At 42.0% G+C, this 24018-nt stretch overlaps 1 protein-coding gene across 3 annotated transcripts in view; it reads right to left on the bottom strand.

Annotated features, from left to right (window-relative positions):
- Positions 1-24018, bottom strand: part of LOC105025939 (adhesion G protein-coupled receptor A3) — a 177754-nt gene that overhangs the window by 12210 nt on the left and 141526 nt on the right. For all 3 annotated transcript variants that reach the window (XM_020047631.3, XM_013134275.4, XM_020047632.3), the window contains 2 exons: positions 11833-11960; positions 7195-7318 (listed from right to left, as the gene is read on the bottom strand). In XM_020047631.3, coding sequence (XP_019903190.2) covers positions 7195-7318; positions 11833-11960 — 252 coding nt within the window. The remainder of the gene's footprint in view (positions 1-7194; positions 7319-11832; positions 11961-24018) is intronic.

Below are 24018 nucleotides of genomic sequence, written 5' to 3'. Positions count from 1 at the left end.
GGTGGGATATATTAGGCAGCAGGTGAACTGTCCTCATAGTTGATATGTTAGAAGCAGGAAAAATGGGCAAGCGGAAGGATCTGGGCGACTTTGACATGGGCCAAATTGTGATGGCTAGACGACTGGGTCAGAGCATCTCCAAAACTGCAGCCCTTGTGGGGTGGTCCCAGTCTGCAGTGGTCAGTACCTATCAAAAGTGATCCAAGGAAGGAAAAACAGTGAACCAGCGACAGGGTCATGGACAGGGTCAAGGCTCACTGATACACATGGGGAGCGAAGGCTGGACTGTGTGGTCTGATACAATAGATGAGCCACTGTAGCCCAAATTACTGAAGAGGTTAATGATGATACCGATAGAAAGGTGTCAGAACACAGTGCATCGCTGTTTGTTGTGTATGGGGATACATAGCCGCAGACCTGTCAGGGTGCCCATGCTGACCCGTGTCCACTGCCAAAAGCGCCTACAACGGGCATGTGAGCATCAGAACTGGACCACGGAGCAATGGAAGAAGGTGGCCTGGTCTGATGAATCACGTTTCCTTTTACATCATGTGGATGGGTCCTGCCATTCATGTGTATGTTACTTTGACACATACCACCTACCTAAGCATTGTTGCAGACCATGTGCACCCTTTCATGGCAACGGTATTCCCTGATGGCATTGGCCTCTTTCGGCAGGATAATGCACCCTGCCACAAAGCAAAAATGGTTCAGGAATGGTTTGAGGAACACAACAACACGTTCAAGGTGTTGAGTTGGCCTCCAAATTCCCCAGATCTCAATCCAATTGATTATCTGTGGGATGTGCTGGACAAACAAGTCCGATCCATGGAGGCCCCACCTCGCAGCTTACAGGACTTAAAGGATCTACTGCTAACTTCTTGGTGCCAGATACCACAGCACACCTTCAGGAGTCCATGCCTTGACGGGTCAGGGCGGTTTTGGTGACAAATGGGGGACCTACACAATATTAGGCAGGTGGTCATAATGTTATGGCGGATTTGTGTATTCTGTTGGTGATTGTTGTGAAGTGTGTCACATTTCAGTTGGTCACCTTTACTACCATCAAGTGGAATGCCTTGCTTTCATATGGCCACAACAAACTTAAAAAATAAAACAGGATATATATATATATATATATATATATATATATATATATATATATATATATATATATACATACACACACACGTATAAATATGTGACCTCAAAAATAACTGCCACCTTTGATAAACAGTGGTAAATCTGTCTAGACAAAGGTGCATTTTGCCTTCATGCACTGAAAAATATGGGTTGGGAGGCAAAGAAGAATGCATGGGCATGAGAGTTGAATACATCTTGGGGACGTATTATTCTACATTTTAACAAAAAATAATCAGAGCCTGCTCTATTGATAACATACTGTTCACTAGGCCACTGGAGACCCACTTGAAATCACTAAAGTAATCCTAAAGTAGCATCCAGTCTACAAGTTGTCTTCTAACCACTGACTGCTGTAAAAATTATTTGTCTCCTTACATTTTTGCATATTTTTCACATTGAATAGGGTCACATCTTTTTGTGGGTTATATTAATGTATATAGGTCTGAGAGAAAAAAATACACCAAAGTTAAGGGCTTGCTTAATTTGTTTAATGTGTTAGATAAATGGGTGAGAAAATGTTATGCCCCTCTAGTTAGTTGAACCAAATGAACGGGTATGTTAGAATGAGAGGTCTGAATACTGTGGTATACAATGGGCCATCCTGCCCAAATCTCTACAAGAGCAAGGCAGGATGTCACAAAGAAACAACATCCAGAGATCTTAAGCCTCTCTTGTCTCAGCTAAGGTCAGTGTTCATGACTCTACCATCAAGAAAGACACAGGGGAAAAAATTTTGATTAATTCCAGAGTTCACTAAGACAAACATGAATCTCAATGTCAAGAGTTGGCTGATAAATCAAAAGCAAAACATTTTGTGTAACTTCGTCAAGTTATGTCTGGTGTAATCCAAACACTGTTGTTTTGATTAGCTGTAGTTTATCGTTTGTTCATTCGTTTTATCAGGAAATGCAACCTAATATCCTGGCCCTTGTTTTATTGACGTCTTGATTCATTTCTTATTTGCTACCACAGTTTTACTTATTTTCCTCCCCTGCAGTTTCGGGATGTCCGATTCATAGTTACGACCCCATCTGATCAAAAAAATTCCACAGCAGTTGAGGGGGGAGCGGGGGCGTAGATTAAAATTCTGTCTCCAAAGTACGTTGTCAAGCAAACCAGGAAGTGATTTATAAATACACATGAGCTGAAGGAGAGTGCATTCTCAGACCAACAACCATGAATGAGCTCACCGGCCTATCACAAGGAGGCACTGAAGCACAACCATACAAGGCAGCCCTGTCCACCACCGACCCCATAACCTCAGGCAGTGCTGAGCCAATTTGGGCTGCCTTTTACTGGACTCCCGGGAACCTCATTCTTTTACCTAAACATACATTTATTTTCCGGACAAAATGGGACTGTAAGAAATGACTTGTTGTTAGGCCTTGGGTTTCCAATCAGAACCTCTGAGACTCCCAAAATAATTAACTGCAAGTCTGGGTCTAACAGAGTCTAATGGACTTCTGCGAGGATAAAAAAAATATCCTAACCAGTAGCTGTGAAGGTTAGAGAACAGGACAAAGGAGTGGTGTACCATCTGCCATTTGACCCTTGTCACATAGAACAAAGGTGTCAGGGAAGAGTCTGTCATTTGAAGTTGGAAAAGTGTAGGATGTGTGTAGGACCTAGAACTGTAAAGGAGTTAATTGATACAGTGTCTGGAGAAGACTGAACAAGTATGAATACATTCCAAGCTATACTCCCAGTTTGGTATATAACTTTTCTGTGTGTAGCTCTTACTCTCATTTTGCCCTGATGGCATCAGTTGATGGTTGTTTGACAGATTCAAATGTGTCATACAGATGAGACAAACACTTGCTTGAAACGGAGGACATTTTCTAGCACCTGTCAATCAAAAGAGCTCTAGTGTTTTGAAATGAAAGAATATGTTTTCTAACAGTTTGTAAGTTTCTAAAGAAGTATTTCCGAGACGGCCACAGTTTTCCGCAAAAAAATCAGAGGAAGTAAAGGCTCCTTTTATGAATAGATACACAATGTTATTAATTCCCAGGTATTTCGATCGCTCCATTGTTTCATCATGGATAGAGTGGGATTCCTCACTTTCGGGAGCAGGAATGACATTGGTCTATGGTAAATTACAGTTAATTTGATTTGAGATTGTATGATGAATTATTTATTAAGTGAATGTCAACGGGAAGAGGTGAAATCATCATATTCAACGTATGTCTTAGAGTTATTAACTTACAATTGTTCTAATTAATCAAATAAAAATTCCAGTAAAATAGAGTGAGCCCTGTTAAGTATCAATGGTTATTTTAGTTTTTTTTCGGTGTAGATCAGCTGTGATCGACACAGATCAGACATTACATATACAGCTTTTTTCCTTTCCAAAAAAGTTGAAAAGGAAGGTTTTGAGTGAGGAACAGAAGGGTTAAAATTAAGAGACCACTGCAAATTGAACGCTTCTGTTCCTCACTTAAAACTTTCCTTTTCAACTTTTTTGGAAAGGAAAGAAAAACGTTCAGTGGTCTCTTACATACATACAGCTCTGGAAAAAAGTATGTACAGTGGATGTAAAAATCTACACACCCCTGTTAAAATCCCAGGTTATTTTGATGTAAAAGAATGAGACAAAGATAAATCATCTTCAGATCACCCCACAGATGTTCAATTGGATTCAGGTCTGGGCTCTTGGTGGGCAATTCCAAAACGTTAATCTTCTTCTGGTGAAGCCATGCTTTTGTGGATTTGGATGTGTACTGAAAAGTGAACTTCATCTTCAGCTTTCTAACGGACGCTTGAAGGTTTTGTGCCAAAACTGACTGGTATTTGGAACTGTTCATAATTCCCTCCACCCTGACTAAGGCCCCGGTTCCAGCTGAAGAAAAACATCCCCAAAGCATGATGCTGCCACCACTATGCTTCACTGTGGGTATGGTGTTCTTTGGGTGATGTGCAGTGTTAGTTTTGCGCCAAACATAACTTTTGGAATTATGGCCAAGAAGTTCAACCTTGGTTTCATCAGACCATAACACATTTTCCCACATGCTTTTGGGGGACACATGCTTTTTTGCAAACTTCAGCTGGGCTTGGATGTTTTTCTTTGTAAGAAAAGGCTTCCGTCTTGCCACCATACCCCATAGGGCGATTTTTGAGATTGTTGAGATTGTTTCCAAGTGTAGCACACAGCCAGTACTTGCCAGAAATTCTTGCAGTTCCTTTAATGTTGCTGTAGGCCTCTTGGAAGCCTCCCAGACCAGTTTTCTTCTCGTCTTTTCATACATTTTTGAGGGACGTTCAGTTCTTGGTAATGTCTCTGTTGTGCCATATTTTCTCCACTTGATGATGACTGTCTTCACTGTGTTCCATGGTATATCTAATGCTTTGGAAATTATTTTGTACCCTTCTCCTGACTGATATCTTTCAACAATGAGATCCCTCTGATGCTTTGGAAGCTTGTTGCGGACCATGGGTTTTGCTCATAGATGCAACTAAGAAAATCCTACAAGAACAGCTGAACTTTACTTGTGATTAATCAGAGTCACTTTAAATGATGGCAGGAGTGTAACTACTTCTATTTAACATGAGTTTGAATGTGATTGGTTAATTCTGAACACAGCACATCCCCAGTTATAAGAGGATGTGCACACTTATGCAACCAGGTGATTGGAAGGTTTTTATAATTTTTTTTCCCTCTCAAAGATTTCGGTTTGTTTTTCAATTAAATTGTTCACATTATAGGTCACATTAAAAGTTCTGACATGATTTATCTTTGTCTCAGGACAAAGGAGATGCAGAGACAGAGAGAAAGATAGGGAGGGTGAGAAAAACAGAGAGCAAGGTGGGTTACATGTGCTTGAAATGCTGAGAGGCTGCCGGAGCACGTTCCAGAGATCCTTGAAGTTGGCCTGTCAAAGAGGGGGGTGGTGCGGCAGCTCCAACTGGGTGAGGTGGCGCCCCGCTGGGTCTAAGAGAGATCCAGGGTGGAGGGATAGGAGAGGCAGGTGGAAAGGTGTGTGTGCATGTGTGATCACACATATCCTCCAAAAACAGGTCCTCCAGTGAAACTGCCATGCAATTGTTCTAGACACTGTCACCCAACTGGGAAAGGGGTAAAAGACTGAACCCCATCGGGAGGAAGAGAAAGCAGGCCGAAAATCTCATGGTGGTGTCAAGTTCACCCACTGAACATAAATTGCACCAATATAAAGCAACAATATTCAATCTGATAAATAGCCAGAAGGGCCGAGCAACAGGAGCACGGTGTAAAATAAACCCCCTCTGGTCGTGGTGACATTGAGAGACGGGTGATATCTACATGTTCGTGATTTCGTCACGGTTCTCAAGCCGCGGCATCTCCGCCGCTCATCGTCTAGGAAATGGCGCCGACACATCCGTCTGGCCAACAAATTAAATTCCCCCGTAATGACAAACCGGTAGGGGAGGAGTCATGAGGTTAGATTCGCCACCTTTCGGATGGCGACACTGTCACCAGTCTTCACCTGAGGATTCTCGATGGGCATGAAACAAATCAGAGGCACACTGTAGCCTGGCCATCCCTCTGTGAAGCCAAGCCTGCTGACAGGCAAGCCAATACACATCAGGCATTGCTGGCTTCCGCGAAGTACACTGAGCTAAAGCGATCCGAGCAGCTCCATATTGAGGTGGACTCATTACGTAATAGAAGATGTCTAAATGGCTAGTAATAGCAGGAAGAAGCGGCTGCCTCGACAGTGTCTCAGGTGTGCTGTCTGACTGGTTTTAAAGAGAAAAGAGCCTTGGAGATATAAATAGAGGGAAAACCTTTGAATCCTCAACTAAAAGGTAGAAGGGGAGAAAAGCCATGAATCTCTCACCAGCTAAAAGCCCACCTGCTGAGGGGAGATATCTGAGGGAGGATGGCGCATTCTGAAAACAAAACAAACTACAGGATCGTCTACATATCAATCGCCACGAAATGAACACCAGGCCTCTTTACTTCTTAGTTGACACAAACAATTTTCCTGTTGCTACATTTACCCTGAGGGCCGGTTTCACAGACACCTATTAAGTCTAGTCTAGGACTAAAACACCATGTTCAATGGAAAACTTCCTTTTGTTTTTTTTTTGTTGTAGACTATGCTTAATCTGTGTCTGCGAAATAAGCCCTGAGAGTTCAACTTCACACCAACCATTACCCATTTACCTATTATCTTCTAATGAATCTACCAAAACAACGCTCATTCTTTTGTCACTAAGAAAATGAGTCTGTCACTTCCACTGAAATCAAAACTTCCACAAAACCATTGGAACTAGTTGACACAAGGCAGACGGCCTCGCCAAAGCTTAACACGTAGACGCCTCTGGGTATTTAAAAAATGAAACATTCTCCACTGATCTCTTTTGCTTTTTACAAAGCTGAGCGTTAATACAACCAGCAGGAAACAAGGCACTCCGGTGACACGTCAGCTAACTCTCCCCGGTGCACCGGCCTACTAACCAACTACGTCCCGCGGCGATGCCTGGTGCCTCTGTCATCCTCACTTGCTCACTTCTCTGCCTCGGGCCCGAGCGACAGAGGTGCCACCCATGGAGGTAAACAGAGAGAGAGAGAAGCAGCGGGCAATGGCATTAACGGCAGGCGTACTCCCACTTCCACCAAGAGGACAGCAAGAAAAACACCAACCTCATTAAGAAAACAGACTGCTTGGTAAAAAAGCCTGTCGGGGTGTGGACGGGAAACCCCCCGGAGAGAGAGACAGCGCGGCTTTCATTGCAGAATACGTATGTGCCGGCCAGCCATTATGCCAACAGGAAACAGACAAGAAGACAGCCAGCATACTAAAGCATTTGTTCGTCTGTTGCTCGGGTTCGCTCGGCCACTCGGACTGTATTGTCTCTTGTTGTGGCCTATTCATCAGAGCATCAAAGACGGTAATGGAGAAAGACACAGAGAGAGAAAGAGGAAGGGAAAAGAGAGGGAGAGCTAAATATACTTCACTGTGCACTCCGAGCATCACAACCACCGCTACGGCGCACCTCAATAGACATTCATAATCAATTCCCCCGGAGAGCTTCGAGAGAGCGGGAATTAAAAGGCACTGCACTTACTGCTTGACAGATGATGGGGTATTTGATTCGATTGATGCCCCCAGCGAACACAGTGAAGGTCAGAGCCGTGTGGAAACAGAAGTTGAGGAGCATGTGCCATCCTTTCCGACTGATGCGGATAGTGCTGCCAAAAGAAGAACATGGCACAAAGAGTAAGCAGTCGGTAAAATAGAGATGAATAGTGCAGAGTATCAAGGGAACGTGTTAAACATTGATGTAGAGGATGTTGAAAACGTCAGTTCTAAAAATTACAATTTTAGATAAATTACTAGGACGAGTAGGATATAAGGGAATTATATAGAAGGGGATACAGTAAAAAATCTGGTTAGATGAATTGAAACTTTTTCCTAATAACATTTAGTAAAACTTCTAATGGATAAACAAGCCATATCATACAAGACATATTTCAGATAACATTTAGGAATTAAATTAAAAGAAGGATTTTAGTTACAACAATGTACAGTTCACTAATAATTCATGGACACACACACACACACACTCACTTGATACTAAAAAAAGAAACTAATTGATTCCAGCAGACTCAGTCAATTTAAATGCAACACAATAGAACACTATCCCCAAACCCCCCATATTGTGAAACGCGAAATTAGCTAGAGTGTTCTGCACCCTTGGGCATAGCACTTAACCTATATTGCCACTCAGTGTCCAGCTCCTGCAAAAACTAGGATGGTCAGCCAATCAAGAAGCAGTATCCAGGGCAAATAGTCTAGACAGAAACCAAGATCAACAGCAACAAATCAGACATACATCAAGTCAACTTTGTCCTCTTAATTTTCACCGGTGCCATTATACATCTGGGCGCAAGAAAGAACTTCTGCTTTATGTGAGATAACTGCAGAGAGGGAGAGTGAGACAGACCAGAGAGACAAAGAAGGACTGAAAAAGAAAGAGACTGAGAGAGGGGGAGATGGAGAGAAGGAGAAAAGCAGAGAGCAGAAGTAACCCACGAGGCGTGTCTGAGTTACTGCGCGGTGTGAACGTGCCGGAGAGCAGAGGAAGAGCTGCTGTTCAGGTGCTAAACTCCATCCAGCAGGCTCCAGGAGAGGCCCATAAATCACTTCAGCCTCTGCCTGCCTCCCAGTGCTTTTCATTGGCTCTTAATGGGTCAAGTGCATTAACCTGGCACACCTTCACGTCCTCTTTCCCCGAGGAGAGCGTGTGACTAAACTGACCTCCTACTCGTTCTCCTTGGCTGAAGGGGAAGGGATGTTCTGAAGGGTGAACCTGGGAGTCCGAATGAAGTGGGCACTTGATAATAGGCTCGCAAGTGTCAAAATTCTGTGAATACACACTCCCTTTGCCTGAAATAACGTTATCAGAGTCAGTGAAGCGATTAAATTACTTCAACAAAATGGACGCCATACATGTTCTCTGCTTGGCTGAAGAGGGAATATTATGAAGGATCAAGTTAGACCCAGTAGAATTGGTCCTTGTGTAGGTTTACTAGTATCACATATTACTAACTCCTTTTGCCTAGAATACATAAATCCAGATTAACCCAGTACTAAAGGCTCATAGAATTGGTCAGATGCTCAATTAAGCTCTGGATCCTTATGTGTTGAGAAATTATATGTGAAATGAACAAAGAACCCAATCCCCTGTGTTTTTTTAAATCTCCAAGGGTGAAATTTACCCTCCAGCTTCTGAAATTGGAAATATTCTATATGTCCAAGGCACAGTTACAACAAAGCGTTGTTTTGTGACAGGTCTACGAGGCCATTTATGCTCCCTTGGTCTTTCCACAGGAGATTCCGTATACACTAAAGTCACCACAATCAGTTAAGTTATTTGTACACATTTTCATGAGAGATCTAGTTATGTGCACAAATCTCACTTTTAGGTTGTATCTATAGGAATGTGCACAAGGCTTGGTTATATTGTTGTTGCTGCTTCGGGGATGGGAGCAGATGAGGTGTGAGGTTCCCGCTGCTTCCAGACAATGATTGTTTCCTCTGATAACACAGTGTCTTCTGACTGCAGTGGAGCCACCAACAACGTCATTCATCCAAGTCTGCAGTCACCATGCCACTGACACTGTCATTCCTCGAAATAGTTACCCTGAACCCTCTATCCCTATGGTCCTTCATCCTGTTAATGTCACTTTCTCGCTGGGCAATTCCACGGCAGACAGACAGATACTACGACTTTGTCAAGAAAAAACATTGACTTTGCAGTTTGACAAATAATTTGACTCTATGCACAATGATATAGTTTGCAGAGCAAATGCATTCCCCCCCCCAAAAAAAAATCCAATAAAGGCTTCTATCCTGCTTTGGATGTTTAGGTATTATTTTACTCACTGGTTGGTTATTACTGTATTAGGCTCTAGCCCCTAACCAGACAATGTTCGGTTGGTCTGCACAACATCAGAACCAATCATAGAGATCTATATAAGTTTCATCAGTTTGTATATGGGGGAGAAAAGTGTAGCACTGTACTAGAGTTAACTTGTATTTTGTCTTACGATGCATTTCACAATATCTTTTAAAAATAAGACTGGTAGCTAGATGTTGTCTAGCCCTTAGTTGTTTACTGATTCATTTTTAAGACAGAAAGATGTATCTATGCATTCATTTCCACAAAATGAAGACTCTGCTTTCATTTGACAACCAATTTAATATGCTCCTATGAACCTCACATGTTGGCGCTCATGACTACTTGGAAATGCCACTCTCTTTATTAAAGTTGCCTCACACTGTTAACCATATCATTTGTTCATACTTCTTCATGCTCCACTACATTCTAATCTATTCATCTACTTTCCATCAGAACCAAAAGCTGTATCAAAAAGGGATCATTTCTTTCATCTGTCATTTCAGAGACACTGAACAATGTCGTTTTCCTTTTCTTTATTCCCAGCACTGTAAAAGTATAAAAGGACTGAATGATCAATTCTGTCACCAACTTTATTGCTGTGATCTACTGAGTGACCAACAAAGAGTCAAAGAGAAAAAAGGGCTAAATAAATCACAAACTATCCAATAGAAATAGATTTCAAACTGGATACTACAGGATGTCGGTGGCCAGATCACCTCTAATATTTTTAACCATCTTGGCCAGATCACATTTAATGTTTGTTTAAATTATTATGATTACTGCCATCAACAAACACAGATTGGGGATATTATATACACTGTAATACTATTATTATTATTATTAATGTTAACCTGCTTTTTAGTAGGCTAACCCACAGCTAACTCCAGCCAGAAGTACACACTCCCTCATCCCCTTAATTTGAGGACAACTGATTATATAATTTAATAATCAAATGTTTTGCATGTTAAACATTTTAATATTAAAATATCCATCACACTATTCATGCAGTGACAAGCACACCGAAGCACAAAGATGCATTAACCATGCTAAATTATAAGAGCTTATTTCAGAGCATAGCTTGCTGAATTTGCAAGATACCTTTTCTTTTGTGTTGATTTAGGCTAAAATAGAAAGGCGACACAGTCTTGTCTACAGTTTGATGTTTCAGCTTGTCTCAATGAATGAGAAAAGCAACTTGCCACAAGCAAAAGCAGTCACAAGCCTGCGTCATAGCCATGATGAAGCCTGAGCTGGAACGTGAAGCTAACTGAAGCTGATTAACTTCATGAAAGCCAAGGCTAGATCCAGCTTGCTTTGTAGGATATGCCTGAGGTTGCATGGAGCTCACAGTAGATCATCAACACAGGAAGAACAAACAAACAGACCCCTGGGATTGGAAGCGTCCATATGGATAGAGGTAAATGAGGTGGTCTGGATCTTATAGAGATCATTAGAACACATCCTCCTAACACACATTCACATCAATCCTCTGTCTGAGTCAGAGAGAGAGTGCTTCATGCAGGCCCACAGCGGCTGACTCAAAACCCAGGAGCATGACGGAGGAAAAGAAAAGAAATCCCAAAAAGGAGAGGCGGTGTGTTGTGATGACCTAGATGTGTGTGGATTTTACCAAGCTTGGTAAAGGTGGGAACTCACTTTGAACTCAGCGCTAAACACGGAGACTGAGACACATTAAAATAGATACAGGTTCTGCTTCATGAATTATTCCAATAATATGTTTTCCGCCATCTTGTTTCTGTCCAACTTTCGCTTGTTGATTGAGATCGGTGTTGCATGTCATGATGTCCCTCAACTGTCTCAGTGAATGAAAGAAGGTTTAAAAGACAAGATGGCAGCACGCACATTGTGGGAGAGCAACATTTATTCCGTCTTTTAAAATGTAAATAAAATAACCCTTTTAAGAACATCATTGTATGAAATTGCGAATAGTTCATATCCAATTCCAGGTCAATGGAACCTTCTCCTGTTCCACTTCATACTACATAAGTAGCAATCTTAATTAGAAGCCATTGACATACATAAAGGTTTAATAGTAGTGGTAGAGTTAGTCATCCCCAAAGGTTGCTTTTAAGGGTAAAATAAATTATGTATTCTATTTGGTATAACTTGCAGCGTGTGTAGTAATCATTTAACAGTTTGACAAGATCACGTGTATTTAGCCGCCTAATTCGTTTTTTGTGGGGTGTCCTAGCAAGCTAGATTGCTAGTTTAGCTTGCTTGTCAGATGTCACATAGACGTATACAAAGACAGACTAAGCATTAGAATCAATAGAATTTTACCTGTGGTGCACGATGTAGGTGATGATCGAGGCGAAGAGGCAGAGCAACATGACGGCCGTGCAGGCATACACGACCGGGTGCAGAAACTCCCCAGGGTATGGGGGGAAAGACAGCACCTTCTTCAGATCCTATAGGAGGAACCGGAGACAGAAGAAACATTTTCAGTTAGAAAATAATCTAGATGCCTATACAATGCTACTGAAACAAAACAGAACAAACTGAATTGAGAGTGTGGGGGGATAGTCCTGTATAAGAAATGACATGAAGTACTGTGCAAAAGTCTTAGACACCTGAAAGGCCATTTATTTGGGTAATGTTTTAATTAAAAAAACAACAACATATATAAATACATGAATATAATTTATATATACAGTGGGGAGAACAAGTATTTGATACACTGCTGATTTAGCAGTTTTTCCCGCTTAAAAAGGCCTGTAAAAGTCATCATAGGTACTCTTCAACTGTGAGTGACGGAATCTAAAACAAAAATCCAGAGAATCACATTGTATGATTTTTAAGTAATTAATTTGCATTTTATTGCATGACATAAGTATTTGATACATCAGAAAAGCAGAACTTAACATTTAGTACAGAAACCTTTGTTTGCAATTACAGAGATCATACGTTTCCTGTAGGTCTTGACCAGGTTTGCACACACTGCAGCAGGGATTTGGGCCCCCTCTTCCATACAGACCTTCTCCAGATCCTTCAGATTTCGGGGCTGTCGCTGGGCAACACAGACTTTCAGCTCATGCCAAAGATTTTCTATTGGGTTCAGGTCTGGAGATTGGCTAGGCCACTCCAGGACCTTGAGATGCTTCCTACGGAGCCACACCTTAGTTACCCTGGCTGTGTTTTGGGTCGTTGTCATACTGGAAGACCCAGCCATGACCCATCTTCAATGCTCTTACTGAAGGAAGGAGGTTGTTGGTCAAGATCTCGCGATACATGGCCCCATCCATCCTCCCCTCAATACGGTGCAGCAGTCCTGTCCCCTTTGCAGAAAAGCATCCCCAAAGAATGATGTTTCCACCACCACGCCTCATGGTTGGGATGGTGTTCTTGGGGTTGTACTCATCCTTCTTCTTCCTCCAAACACAGCAAGTGGAGTTTAGACCAAAACGCTCCATTTTTGTCTCATCAGACCACATTCTCCAATTCCTCCTCTGGATCATCAAGATGGTCATTAGCAAACTTCAGACGGGCCTGGACATGCGCTGGCTTGAGCAAAGGGGACCTTGCGTGTGCTGCAGGATTTTAATCCATGACGGCGTAGTGTGTTACTAATGGTTTTCTTTGAGACCCAGCTCTCTTCAGGTCATTGACCAGGTCCTGCTGTGTAGTTCTGGGCTGATCCCACACCTTCGTCATGGTGAGGAGCCCCAGACCGAGGGAGATTGACCGTCATCTTGAACTTCTTCCATTTTCTAATAATTTGCTCCAACAGTTGTTGCCTTCTCACCAAGCTGCTTGCCTGTTGTCCTGTAGCCCATCCCAGCCTTGTGCAGGTCTACAATTCTATCCCTGATGTCCTTACACAGCTCTCTGGTCTTGGCCATTGTGGAGAGGTTGGAGTCTGTTTTATTGAGTGTGTGGACAGGTGTCTTTTAAACAGGTAACTAGTTCAAACAGGTGCAGTTAATACAGGTAATGAGTGGAGAACAGGAGGGCTTCTTAAAGAAAAACTACAGGTCTGTGAGAGCCGGAATTCTTACTGGTTGGTAGGTGATCAAATACTGATGTCATGCAATAAAACGCAAATAAATTATTTAAAACCATACAATGGGATTTTTGTTTTAGATTCCGTCTCTCACATTTGAAGAGTACCTATGATAAAAATTACAGAGTTCTAAATGCTTTGTAAGTAGGAAAACCTGCAAAATCGGCAGTGTATCAAATACTTGTCCTCCCCACTGTATATATACAGGGTTTTTTTTGTTTCGTTTTTTTACACAAATAAACACTTTCCAATCAAATGTCTTTAGTTTGACTTTCAGGTGCCTAAGACTTTTGCACAGTACTGTACAAGGGAATCATTGACATAACATAATAAGACAAAGTACATGACAATTCGTTTTAAAGAAAACTTGAACTGCAATCGAACTGCCCTACATTAGACAATGCTCACTGCTGGACCAACAGTTGACAAAGATTACGTCACGCAAAAGTATTCCCATCAACATATTCCATCAACATGTTCCCCCAAACAAGTAAAACCGATGGGGCGCTTCAGGGGGACGGGGGAATCAACATGACTCTCTCCTAATGGCATGCAAATCGAGCAGCAGACGCTCATTAAGAACACTTCAGCATCGTGCCACATCTGTGCTACACATCTGGAAGCATTCAATGCCCTTTACGGGGCTAGAGCGGAAGCGTCGCCGTGCGGCTGCTTTATGGCAACGACACACATGCACACATCAGACGTTGTGACAACCGCTGTGCATAGATCATCCTCAGAGAATGGGCTGCTCCTCAGAGTTGGGTAAACCCGTTTACTTCCATGTCCTATCCATCAGGAAATACGAAAGCCGGCCTAACTCCAAAGTGAAGCTGAATCAATGATCATCAGTATAACTGCCTTGGCAGTTAGGAGCCAATAGTGATGTGAATAAGAGGGCCGAACCGATGCTTTCACATCCGTTTCATCAAGACATATGCAAGCTAGCTACATCCATCTGCCTAAACCGGGATCAGCACAACAGTAGGAAAAATGGGATACCGCTACTTAGATACGTTACTGCGAGCAGAGACAGGATCTATTGAAAAACAGAACTAGGACTGGCTGGGTGTAGCCACTTCTCACATGAACCAAGCAGAATCCTGCCCTAAGGTTGTCCCACTGGTTCACGCAGGGGCCAATAGGGACCAGGGACCCTGTTGGATTGCACGCTGAGCACTAATAGAACCGGTGGAGCTGAAGGGGGAGATAGCTGGGGCCATAGGCTGCTCGCAATCTCTTCCAGATAAGGAACAGCGCGACAGGGACTGAAAAGCACTCAGTTCAATGGAGTCTGAATGGAGAGAGGAAGCCAGAGTGCAGGGAAAGAGAGTGAGAAAAACTGAGAGAAAGCTGAATAAGTGATGGTAAGAGAGGGAGACCGTTTGGCAAGAGAAGGAGTAAGGGTTAGGGGGAAATAGCCAGAAGAGGTGTGAATGCTAATTGTAAACACAACTGAAATTCTCAGCTCAATCTATAATGACGAGACCTTTATCTCTCCACAGGGGTTCAGATGTGTGAGAGTAAAACATTTACAGGATGGCTCATGGGACATATCACCCATCATAAGATCGTCATCAGCGAGGCTATAACAACAACCGAGGCAAGTTCTGTTGCATTACCCCAGAGCCTTCACACCACATTCAACCATTTAACCACTTGACTGGGCAAAATTAACTGAAACAATCAAAACCACTTGTCAAATACCCCGGTATCAGAATCAACCAGTAGCCTCCTGCTACGGAAAATCCATACGGTATGCACTCAATTAAACCTTTTATACAGCCAGGATCTGTCCTAGGGTCTGAGCAATGGCCAAGTGGGTGGGGTTATAGGTTATGCGTCTGGCCATGGCTGGATTTACTGATGTGGGGTTGCTGGAGGAAGAAAACAAACACACCCGCCATCAGACTGGCCCAGGTCAAAGGTTTGATGGAATGAGAAGGGGATCAAAGGAGAGGAAAGGAAGGGGGGAGCAAAAGAGCCTGGCGAGGAGGAGAGGCGTACAGCAGAGGATGTGGGGATGGATGAAAAGTGGGGAAGGAGTGTGATGTCACTTTCACGGGAGAGAAGTTGCTTGAGAAAAATGGCGGGAAACACTGCAGGGTGCCCTAACTGCCAACACTGAACTAACAGTTCTTAGCGTTGCCAGTGCCGCTTTTTATGCTCCTGGGGTGATGCGGAGAGAGGCAGATACACAGCCTGCCTCTCACACAGAGGACAGGAAAACAAAGACTGACGGCTGATTGATGCCAAATACCGACAGACTGTCGCTGGCATCAACTTGATCTCTCAAGCGAACGCTCCCATTGGTGTAAAATCAAAGCCTCGGGAAACGAGGAAGAAAAAGCCCCTACATATTCTCCCAATCACAAAACACTCTCTAGGTGTTGTTGCTAGTTGCATAACAGGCACATAATGAAATATCCATAACCATCATATGATGCCTTTTGGGATATTAAAATAAGACAGAATATCCCTATTTGTTTTTATGGCAGTGATAATGAGAGATCGCTCTTTGAAATAGATTGTATCACTGGAGTGAACAATCCTGAAAATTAAAACAAGACAGTATATCTGTATGTTTATATAGCAGTGATAATGAATTATAGCTCCTTGCAACACCTTGTATCAGTGGGTGCGGATCATTAAAATGAGACAGTACAGTATATCCTTGTTTGTTTATATAGCAGTGCTAAGGAGTTACAGCTACTAGCGATACCTTTTATCACAAAGCTCTGAAAATATTCACAGCCCTCTCATATTCTTTCTAACCAAGCCCTACCACCATCTTCAGATAACAACAGCATCCAGCTTCCAATATGGTTCTTCCATCCAGACCAATCACAGTTATTATCATTATTGCTATCGTGTTACATCACAGTAAGCGCTGCCTGGCTGCCTGTGTGGACTTTATTACTGCGTTTAGTGGGGCCCCCATTCCGGCCCTGACAGAACAATTCATTACAGTCTGAGCTGCAATATTACCAAGCCAAGCCCACGGAGCCTATTCTGGATTAGCTGCCATGTTCCGTCTAAGCACGCTTCATTGTCCCTCTCCCCTCTGCAGCCAAACAACCTATTTATCCCATGTCTGTGTAGTGGCTACATATTTAATCCAGCCAGCACGCAAACACCACCACCATCTCAGAAACCAGATTACAAGTGGAAATTAAACCTGGCCCGGTCTAATCCATAATCTCCGATGCAGACCTGCCAAGCATGAATCATTTTAATTTGAAAAGAAATCAAACATTTACACCAATTTTCGGGATGTCCAATTAGGGATTACGGCCTGTTTTGTGAAAGCTCCTCCGCAGTTTCAGAAGAGTTGGTAATGAGAACGGTCCTCCAATGCAGAAGCTCTTATATTTCTTATCACACTGCTTGATCACAAGTGACCATGTACCTGTGTCTTTATGTGTATAGCAAGGTGAAAATGTAAATCTGTCACAGATCCCAAAGTGGTGTCCCTATAGATTTTCCTGACTAACCAAACTGGGGAAACTCAGGACCTTTTTTTTAATAAGGTAATAACAATAATATTATAAAAATGGAGGGGGGGGGGGTGTTCACAGGATGATTGGTAAGTAAAACTCACAGTTAGGATCTTGCTTTATGAAGGTTTGCAATGAATGGTCCAGCCATAAAACTTTAGGCTTTTTTGTTTACCAATGACATTGTAAGAATTAATCACATGGTTTTGAAAACACAAGGTTGATAAATATTGTAAGACATCTTTGCTGAAGCACTTTTCGGGAGTGACATACATATCTTGGGTCTGTGTTGCACTGCAGTCCAGACTCAAGCTACTTCCAGGTTTTTCATTTCACCTCCGGTTTTCAGTTACATGTCAGGTTCCCTCCTAAATGTGGCAGTCAGTGGAGGAAGTAACCAGCTAGCCATGACATGAACATATGTCTGAAAAGGAACTAGTCACAAGTTGTTGCTAATGTGTAATTAGTACTAGCTATAAGAGATTGCCCACATTTATAATAGCCATCTGCTCCTGACACTAGCTGTGTCTACTAACATTCGCTAGCTATCACATAGGCTAGCTGAGATGTTCTATTTATTTTTTTAACTGCTGAGACAATTCAAGTCCTTTACTGTAGCAACCTAGGAAGGCAACCTCAACGACAAAGTTATTAGCACGTGTTAAGTATGCATTTTCATTTGAAGACCTTCATAGAAGTATGTAATTACTACTGGTTACAGATTTGAGGCAAGAAAACATTTCTTAAGTTAGTGAATTGATACTGTGACATCACATACTGTATCAGTGAATGACTAGTTTATTTCAAACAGTGCAGATAGCATTCCTGCCACCACCATGCGGCACCCCTGCTACTCACCCAATCAGGTGCTGCCACTTATCGACAAGTTCATAAATCAAGAGGCAAATCGGTTTAAAAATCTGCACTGTGTCATTCGTTTAACACTTTGTCATTTCATGTCATTTTGTAATTTAAATTCAAGTTTGAAAACTCTGACCAAATGGGCTAGCTCTGTGAAGGACGCTGCCTCCTACGCAAAACTAACCAGAACAACAACAAGTCACTTTTAACGAATGGCTGTTTTGTAAGGTGTGACTACTTAGATGGATTGAGGTTTCCGATCATGTGCCTGGAGTGGCACATTAACTCTATCAGACAAAAACATAAACCTCTCCTCTTCCTTTGGTGAAGGAGCGGACTCACTATGACACACACCTCCCCTTTAGTCCACTGGCTGGCAATTCAAGAGGGTCTATTTAAGACCTGCCTCACAGTCCACTCAGAGGCCTATCAGGTGATAAGTCAAGAACTACAAAGATGCACTCTCCCAGACAAAATCTGTCTACTTCTACAACCTCATCATTAACAGCCAAGGCAGAGCCCTAATATTCAACCATCAGTAGTATGCTCAGGCCCTGTATCCTGCCCGACTACCTCTTCAGTGCTTTGCAATACATTTCTGGACTTTTTTCAGTCAAAACTACAATCGCCTGTCAACCAAGATGTACTTTCAAGGTTCCGTCCTTGGATCTCTGATTTTAAGATCATGAATCTCACACCAGCCACTATGCACTTGCTTGGATCGCCCTCTGTGGTTTTTGTTGGTAACAAAACTTGTGATTTTTTGTTGTTGTTTGGTATTAAACTGTGGTAACACAAGATGAAACATGGTGCCTTATGGGATGTCACTTTGCTCATGGCAGCTGGATTGTTACACACTCACGGGGCAAATAGAAAACTGACCCATGATCATTTTAGAATTTCACAACAATATACATATTTGCCCAGAGCCAGATCATTGGTCATCAAACCCACTTTGACCAGCCTCAGTCTCTGATTAACTGTCACCTGGACATCAAAACCTGGATGATATCAAACTATTTTAGGCTGTTTAATAACTAAAAACTGACGAGGCCAACAGAAGTCTGCCTATATCAAGAGCAGTTGCACATGGAGGCAAGGCAGCAAGTGTTTCAACAGAAAAAGAAAGACAATCTTTCCAAATTTTAATACTATCAAGCTTGATATTGAACTAGCATACTTTAATCTGGTGTTGCAAGTGAGGTACTTAAAAATAAGTACTGGTTGGCAGGTCTCACGATGATCCCAATCACTACATCAAGCACTGACAGATGCTGGAATCAGAGGGGTCTGGGGGGGATGGTGCTATAATCACCTCAGTCTACCAATATTCATTTTCATACAGATTCAGGGGTTGACTCAAACTGTTTGCTCAATAGCTGATCTATTCCCTGCTCTCCTTCGCTGCCATAGGCTTGCACAGAGAGAGATATAGAGTGACTGGGTAAAAAAAAAAAGATTCTCAGATTAATTGGAATTCTTGTTTGGACGATCTGAAATCGATTATTAAACAACAGAAATTTATTAATTGAATGTATTTTTTCCTTGTGAGTGTTAAATGGGTGGGAGGTTCCAGAGTAAGCTGTAGCTATTGAGACATTGTGACTAGTGAAGTGGAGTTCGCGAACGATTAGTCCTTTTTAGTGACTTGAGAGAACAAGTTATTTTTAACTGTATCGTTTAGCTGAACAGTTTGCAGAGGATTTTTTCAACATCATTGGTTTCCTACGCTGTCCTCCAGCTAAGTGCTCTGACCAAGAGAAAAATGGATCAAACCAGGCAGAATAATAAATACATATATAACTGCAGGTTCCAATAATAAATGAAGAATATTTATTATTGATTGGGATGATACACACATAGCTATATGAAAACACACACAGGCTTTGTTAAAGAGTTGTGAATGACTGACTTGTTCAATTCCATCAATCAGCTGAACAACTGTTTCATTTGAAGGGCTAACAGGCGAGATCTACTTGATTCACTTGATTCATACACTGTCCTCCAGCTCATTGCTGGGTCCAAATGATTCATACACTGTCCTTCAGCTCATTGCTGGGTCCGAAAGGATTCATACACTGTCCTCCAGCTCATTGCTGGGTCCAAAAGGATTCATACACTGTCCTCCAGCTCATTGCTGGGTCCAAAAGCTGTTTGTTATATGTTTGCAAAGAAAAACGGTTCAAGCCAGCATAATTATAAAGACATGTTTACAAGTGATAATCGGACCAGGGTTTTTTTTAATGCAGTTATGATGATACATAAATATACAGTACTTTCTATTTTTATTATTGATATGTTATAAAAGTAAGGAAAATATATTAATACCTTTGAGCCTGGTTGTCAATGTTTGACATTAATCTTTATTAATCCACCAGGTTATATAAGCTAGAGTGTTCCCTGTGCAGTTCATAGCCTTCGTTCTCAGAGAATCTCTCTTATAAGTAATGTTTGTATTGTAATGATCAGTATATACAAATTAAATCAAAATTCGTAATCAAATTGGGACCTTGTGAATCTAAATCAAATCGGGAGATCAGTGTCGATTTCCAGCTTTAATACAGAGGTTCACAGGAACACACACACACACTTGTACACAGACAAGCACAGAAACATCCCTTAGCTGTTCAATCAAAAACAAACCCTTCAAATTAAGGAACATTTTCAGATGATTCATGTTATTTGGAGTAGAGTGTCCCTCCAGACGAACATCATTATTTAAGGGTCCTGTGTATAATTTGTGCTTTATTTATCTACTTCAAGTCCCTGGAGTTTCTTCCTCGGCCTTAGATTAAAACTAGCATTTGCTATTTAGGTGAATTATAGCAAAACAGTTGCTACACTCTCTTTTCCTAACAGACTTAAAAGCTGGATTCTTAAGAGGCCATTGTGTGACCTTGGTCCCAGTCTTTGTGTATGCGTGCGTATCTCTTGTGTGTGTGTATTTATATGTGTGTGAGCAGCGCATTCACTGTTAAGCAATATAATGTTACTCAACCATGATGACAATTAAAGGACTTTGAAGGGATGCTTGCAGACTGTGTAATCCCTTTCACACACAGACCAAAATCCCACAAATTTGCCATGCCCGCATTTTTAAACCAGACTTTTCTGTCTATCTAAAACGGGGCTAAAATGCGTGCACAGTGAAAGCTAATCTAAAGAGCTAGTCATGCTCACACCCTGTAACTGAAGTGCAGGGGTATGGGTCAATGGTTCCCCGCTGTTTTGTAGGTAAATTCATTAACACTGTCAATATTCAAAACCTCCCTAATTTGACCTACCACCAGCCCCCACGGTTTACCAACACCCCCCCACATCCCAATGTGCTATTTACCAACTGCTATGTATGTATACGTATATGGGGTACATATACACTACTGTTCAAACATTTAGGGTCACTTAGAAATGTCCTTGTTTTCAAAAGAAAGCAAGTTTTTGTCCATTAAAATAACAGATAACAGATATACAGAATAGACATTCTTAATGTTGAAAATGAATACTGTGTCTGGAAATGACAGATTTTCAATGGAATATTTACATAGGTGTACAGAGGCTAATTATCAGCAACCATCAGTCTTGTGTTTCAATGGCACGTTGTGTTTGCTAATCCAAATCTATCCAATTAAAAGGCTAATTGATCATTTGAAAACCCTTTTGCAATTACGTTAGCACTGCTGAAAACTGTTGTGCTGATTAAACAAGCAATAAAACTGGTCTTCTTTAGACCAGTTGAGTATCTGGAGCATCAACAATTGTGGGTTTGATTACAGGCTCAAAATGCCCAGAAAAAAATAACTTTCTTCTGAATCTATTCCTTGATGATGGCTAGTCCTTGTGAGAAATAACCAATAAACTGAAGATCTCTTACAACCCTGTGTACTACTCCCATCACAGAACAGCGCAAACTGTCTCTAACCAGAAAAGAAGCACGAGTGGCAGGTTCCGGTACACAACTGAACAAGAGGACAAATACATTTGGGTGTCTAGTTTGAGAAACAGACACCTCACAGGTTCACAACTGGCAGCTTTATTAAATAGTACCTGCAAAACACCAGTCTCAACATCAACAGTGAAGAGGCGACTCATGGATGCTGGCCTTCTAGGCACATCTCAGACTGGCCAATGAAAAGATAAAATTAAGATGGGCAAAAGAACACAGACACTGGACAGAGGAAGATTGTAATTGTTTTTTATGGACAGACAAATCTAAGTTTGAGGTATTTGGATTACAAAGAACATTTATGAGATGCAGAACAAATGCTGGAGGACTGTTTGCACCATCTGTCAAGCATGGTGGAGGCTATGTGATGGTCTCAGCACTTTGCAATGCTGTGCTATACCCTGTGGACGGTGCTTTATTGGAGCCAATTTCCTCCTACAACAGGACAATGTCCTAAAGCACAGCTCCAAACTATGCAGGAACTATTTAGGGAAGAAGCAGTCAGATGGTATTCTGTCAATGTATGTTCATGTATGTATGTTTTCTAGGAAGAAAAGGACATTGCTAAGTGAGCCGAAACGAACGGTAATGTATATACAGTGGGTAGAACAATTATTTGATACACTGCCGATTTTGCAGGTTTTCCCACTTACAAAGCATGTAGAAGTCTAATTTTTATCATAGGTACTCTTCAACAGCGAGTGACGGAATCTAAAACAAAAATCCAGAAAATCACATTGTATGATTTTTAAGTAATTAATAAGTATTTGATACATCAGAAAAACAGAACTTAATATTTGGTACAGAAACCTTTGTTTGCAATTACAGAGATCATACGTTTCCTGTAGTTCTTGAGCAGGTTTGCACACACTGCAGCAGGGATTTTGGCCCACTCCTCCATACAGACCTTTTCCAGATCCTTCAGGTTTCGGGGCTGTCGCTGGGCAATACGGACTTTCAGCTCCCTCCAAAGATTTTCTATTGGGTTCAGGTCTGGAGACTGGCTAGGCCACTCCAGGACCTTGAGATGCTTCTTACGGAGCCACTCCTTAGTTGCCCTGGCTGTGTGTTTCGGGTCGTTGTCATGCTGGAAGACCCAGCCATGACCCATCTTCAGTGCTCTTACTGAGGGAAGGAGATTGTTGGTCAAGATCTCGCATTACATGGTCCCATCCATCCTCCCCTCAATATGGTGCAGTCGTCCTGTCTCCTTTGCAGAAAAGCATACCCAAAGAATGATGTTTCCACCTCCACGCTTCACGGTTGGGAGGGTGTTCTTGGGGTTGTACTCATCCTTCTTCTTCCTCCAAACACGGTGAGTGGAGTTTAGACCAAAACGCTCTATTTTTGTCTCATCAGACCACATTCTCCAATTCCTCCTCTGGATCATCCAGAAGGTCATTGGCAAACATCAGACGGGCCTGGACATGCGCTGGCTTGAGCAAAGGGGACCTTGCGTGTGCTGCAGGATTTTAATCCATGACGGCGTAGTGTGTTACAAATGGTTTTCTTTGAAACTGTGGTCCCAGCTCTCTTCAGATCATTGACCAGGTCCTGCCGTGTAGTTCTGGGCTGATCCCTCACCTTCCTCATGATCATTGATGCCCCACGAGGTGAGATCTTGCATGGAGCCCCCCAGACTGACCGTCATCTTGAACTTCTTCCATTTTCTAATAATTGCACCGACAGTTGTTGCCTTCTCACCAAGCTGCTTGCCTATTGTCCTGTAGCCCATCCCAGCCTTGTGCAGGTCTACAATTTTATCCCTGATGTCCTTACACAGCTCTCTGGTCTTGGCCATTGTGGAGAGGTTGGAGTTTGTTTGACACCTGATTACAGGTGTCTTTTATACAGGTAACGAGTTCAAACAGGTGCAGTTAATACAGGTAAGGAGTAGATAACAGGAGGGCTTCTTAAAGAAAAACTAACAGGTCTGCGAGAGCCGGAATTCTTACTGGTTTGTAGGTGATCAAATACTTATGTCATGCAATAAAATGCAAATTAATTATTTAAAAATCGTACAATGGGATTTTTCTGGATTTTTGTTTTAGAGTCCGTCTCTCACAGTTGAAGTGTACCTATGAAAAGTAAGTAGGAAAACCTGCAAAATCGGCAGTGTATCAAATACGTATTCTCCCACTGTACACTGTACCTGCATAAAGTAT

Source organism: Esox lucius, chromosome 6, assembly GCF_011004845.1.
Source record: "Esox lucius isolate fEsoLuc1 chromosome 6, fEsoLuc1.pri, whole genome shotgun sequence".
Taxonomy (NCBI): Eukaryota; Metazoa; Chordata; class Actinopteri; order Esociformes; family Esocidae; genus Esox; species Esox lucius.
Note: the sequence above shows the minus strand (reverse complement) of the source record. Positions and strands in the feature narration are given on the sequence as shown.